This window comes from Sabethes cyaneus, chromosome 3, assembly GCF_943734655.1.
Source record: "Sabethes cyaneus chromosome 3, idSabCyanKW18_F2, whole genome shotgun sequence".
Taxonomy (NCBI): Eukaryota; Metazoa; Arthropoda; class Insecta; order Diptera; family Culicidae; genus Sabethes; species Sabethes cyaneus.
In genome coordinates, this window is record NC_071355.1 from 4,118,356 (window position 1) to 4,121,874 (window position 3,519).

At 39.8% G+C, this 3,519-nt stretch overlaps 1 protein-coding gene across 1 annotated transcript; it reads right to left on the reverse strand.

Moving 5' to 3' along the window:
- Positions 1–1,873: 1,873 nt before the first annotated feature.
- LOC128744151 (dentin sialophosphoprotein-like) lies at positions 1,874–2,263 on the reverse strand. The gene has a single exon (XM_053840954.1). It carries the CDS (start codon positions 2,261–2,263, stop codon positions 1,874–1,876), a length of 390 nt encoding a protein of 129 aa, XP_053696929.1.
- Positions 2,264–3,519: the final 1,256 nt, after the last annotated feature.

Sequence of the window (3,519 nt, forward strand, 5' to 3'; positions counted from 1 at the left end):
TTATTCCTAACACAACATCTTCGCCACACTTTTGACGAGCTTCTTTCAGCCGCTCGTAAACCACTTTGTGGCCCTCACTATTAAATCCGTATCTGGAAAAAAAAAATTGGTGATATGAAACAATATAATGGTAACAGAACACGTTCAGTCTCCACACATACCTATTGACAATCGCCTTATCCTCTTTCAGACGAAACACTCGCGGTCCCGGGTTTCCCGGCTGCGGCTGGGGCGTAACCGATCCGACCTCCACAAAGCCGAACCCAAGCAAATGCAGTCCACAGACCGCTTCGCCGTGTTTGTCAAACCCGGCAGCGATACCGACCGGATTGCGCAGAACCATATTCATCAGCTGGGTGCGCAGAACGCCGGGATCTTGATATCCGGGTCGAATCAATCCCAGCTTCAGGCCGAACACCGCCAGATGATGAGCAGTTTCCGGCGGAGCGAGCCGAACGATCGGCATGAAAATGTTTTCGTAGAACCTTTCATTTCCCTTGTACAGGCAGGTGATGCTAAAGGTTGCTGCTCCGAGCGCTGTTACCTTCAATAGAGGGCGAACTGGATTCATGATTGAGCAGTGTGATTGAGCTGGCTGTGGAGAATAATCAAAAGGATCGTTCGGATGAGAAGCTTTACTGCTGGTCTGATTTTGCACTAGTTTATTTTTTCGTAAAGCTGATCTATTTATACGTAGTTAGGTAAATTCAATTATTCTAAATCCTTATGGCTAATTGGAGTGAAAGTGATAACTTTGGTTTTTCCTATCTTTCGATACAAATTCAAATCATTTGATCCAGGTGTGGTGAAAGAGATAGAGAAGTGGGAAATTATTTACCGACTGATTCCCTGAACTGTACCTGGTTGGTTGGTATTTCCATTTTCGTGCATTCATTGTTAAAGGGCGTAGACAATTTTACCTAATGAATAATACGAAATTATTTACTCTGCCTGTTCCTTCCGCTAGTCAAAACAAAGGTTACTTTCTCCCGGCTTATCTTTGACGCTACCTGGGGCGGGGGTAAAGTGTGTTCGGACCGTTCGGACCCTGCCTGATAAACATGGTAAGTGCATATACACGTGGTACACTGTAACTACCTATGCAGCCTAATCACCAAAGGGGTCTTGCTCAGATACCTGGTTTTGGATTATGGTTTGTTTTGTTGATCCTTTCTTCTAATCTTTCTACAATTCGTACACGCAGGTATTGAAAATACACGATTTATGAACCTACTTTTCAAAACCTTCTTTAGTTACAGAAAATAAAATGAATTTGGGATTTGATTAAATAATCTAATAAACGTTTAATTAGATGCGTCCGTTACAACAGGCTTTGTCTTAGGACGGCAAGTCACTTAAGTAAGTAAGTATTTCAATTAAACTTTTTATACGACTCACGAATGTTCAATTGCTGGGGCCCCACGATTCATGAAATCATTTAAGTAGAGCTTTTGGGGTCCAAGCTCCGAAAATATTACCAGCTTCAATTCTAAGTATTTAAAAGTAGAGTTAGTATTTCATCCGCAGTTATTTGAGTACTTATAAATATTGAACTGTCAGCTTAAGCTCCATACTTATGTCGAATTTGTTTATTCAATCCGGGTTGACACTCAGGAAAATTTTCTGTACATCATGGAAATAATCCGCAAACTTTTCCCCTCTTGCTTGTTTGCGATTGCTTGCTTGGGTTTCTAGTTGAAAGTCTAGGTCTGGCGGAAGAAATTCGCGCTTCAGCTGCTTTTTCGGCCAATTTACGTCCATTGTCCTTACCGTCATATTTCAATCGCCATTCTGAGATAGGAATTCGTTTCATCGGTTCTTTATTTCGTTTCGATTTTCGATGTTTTCTGTTCTTATTCCTTCGATTTTGGGACTATTTGGAATTGGATGAGCTATCAGACATCGTCGTTGATGACGACTCAGAGCTATCGCTCGATTCAGTCGAAGAATTTTCGGTCGACGTGTACGGATTCGACATAACGGTTTTTTGGGGTTTTTCCTTATTATAGTTCTTATTTTTCCGTTTCCTTTTCCTGAAACTATCTGAGCTATCGGAGCTACTGATTGGCTCTGTCGATAATTTGGCATCTGATTCGGAAACATCTGTAGTTGATGTACCTTCAATTTCCTTCCATTTCAATTTCTTCCTCTTTTCCTGTTTCTCACTTTTCTCCTCTGTTACGCTGAGTACTTCTTCTCGGTTTTCGAAGGAAATCGCGGGGGCGCTATTTTGCTCAGTTTGCAGTTTCATTTTTTCATTCATTTCCAATAGTAGTTTTTCTAATTTTCTTTTTCTTTTAATATTTTCCTCCATTTCCAATTTTCTATGTTTCTCCGCCTGAATCTCTTTTTCTTTTCTCGCCCTTTCTTGATCGGATGTTTGTAAAACAAAATCCTTAAAGGCCTTTATCAATGGTCCAATATTTTCAATTTTCCCTTGTTCAAATTCTGTTAACTTATCTAATATATTTTCAGATCGTTTCATTGTACATTCTAATTCATATTCTTTGGACTGGGCTGATTTCTGTCCCCCAACAGCACCCTCTAAAGACCCGTCATCGTCCTCTAGTGCAACTACTGTCTCATTCAAATGATCGATTTCAGTTCTCACTTCTAGTAAAGCTTCTTCAATACCCATCTCATCTGGCCCTTCTCCCGACTCTTCGGTTCTAGGAGCGGACGGAAAACGGAAATGCTTCTCAAAAATCTCATTAATCTGCTTCTCGATGGCCCTAACCTGTGAGGAATATTTTCTCGCGTCTAATGCCACAGATAAGTGAGCAATTCTGACACGGTAGTGAATCATTCTCGTTCTTAATTTTTCAATCTGTCTAGTATCGACTTTTGGATGGTCTAGAATCTCACCAATTTATGTGAGAGTGGAATTGATCAAAGCGATTTCTTCGGAAGCGGAGCGCCATGTCCGAGCAAATGCGGCGGATACGTATCCCATCGCCCTTTCCTCTTTCATCCTATCTTTAAGCTTACGTCGCTTGACGCTTTCATGATCCTCTCTTCGAAATAGAAGATTATGGATTAAAAGCTCATGCTCTACCTCTTCTATCGTAAGATGCGATACATTCATAGTCTTATATGAATTTTGTAAATCCATTTTAGCGATAATTTAAGAAAAACGAAATAAATATATGATCACAAAGGTCCACAAACTTTTTTTAATCCGAATACTTTGTACCAAACGTATTATTTCCGAATGTTATTTAGTCAAGACCCATTAATTGATTCTCTAATACTCAATTAAACTAAATTTGCTTCGCGTAAATCTATTTAGTTCACCCACAATCGCAAATCGTAGCTTTAATAAGCGTAAGTTATCGATTAGGCTAAATTCAGTTGAAACGGTAAGTATGATTTGCGCAATCGTTACTCACTTAAACCCTTGTGCGTTTTAGTTTGGAAAATTAATTCAATTTTACAAGTTCCTCCTACACTCCGAGTTTTCAAAAACTATTTTTGAAATCTTGATCCGTGTTCGACTTATAAGTTGGGCGCCAATTGTTA

Coding starts and splice junctions, on each gene's coding strand:
- LOC128744151 (XM_053840954.1), bottom strand. CDS start 2,263: ATGAATGAAAAAATGAAACTGCAAACTGAGCAAAATAGCGCCCCCGCG.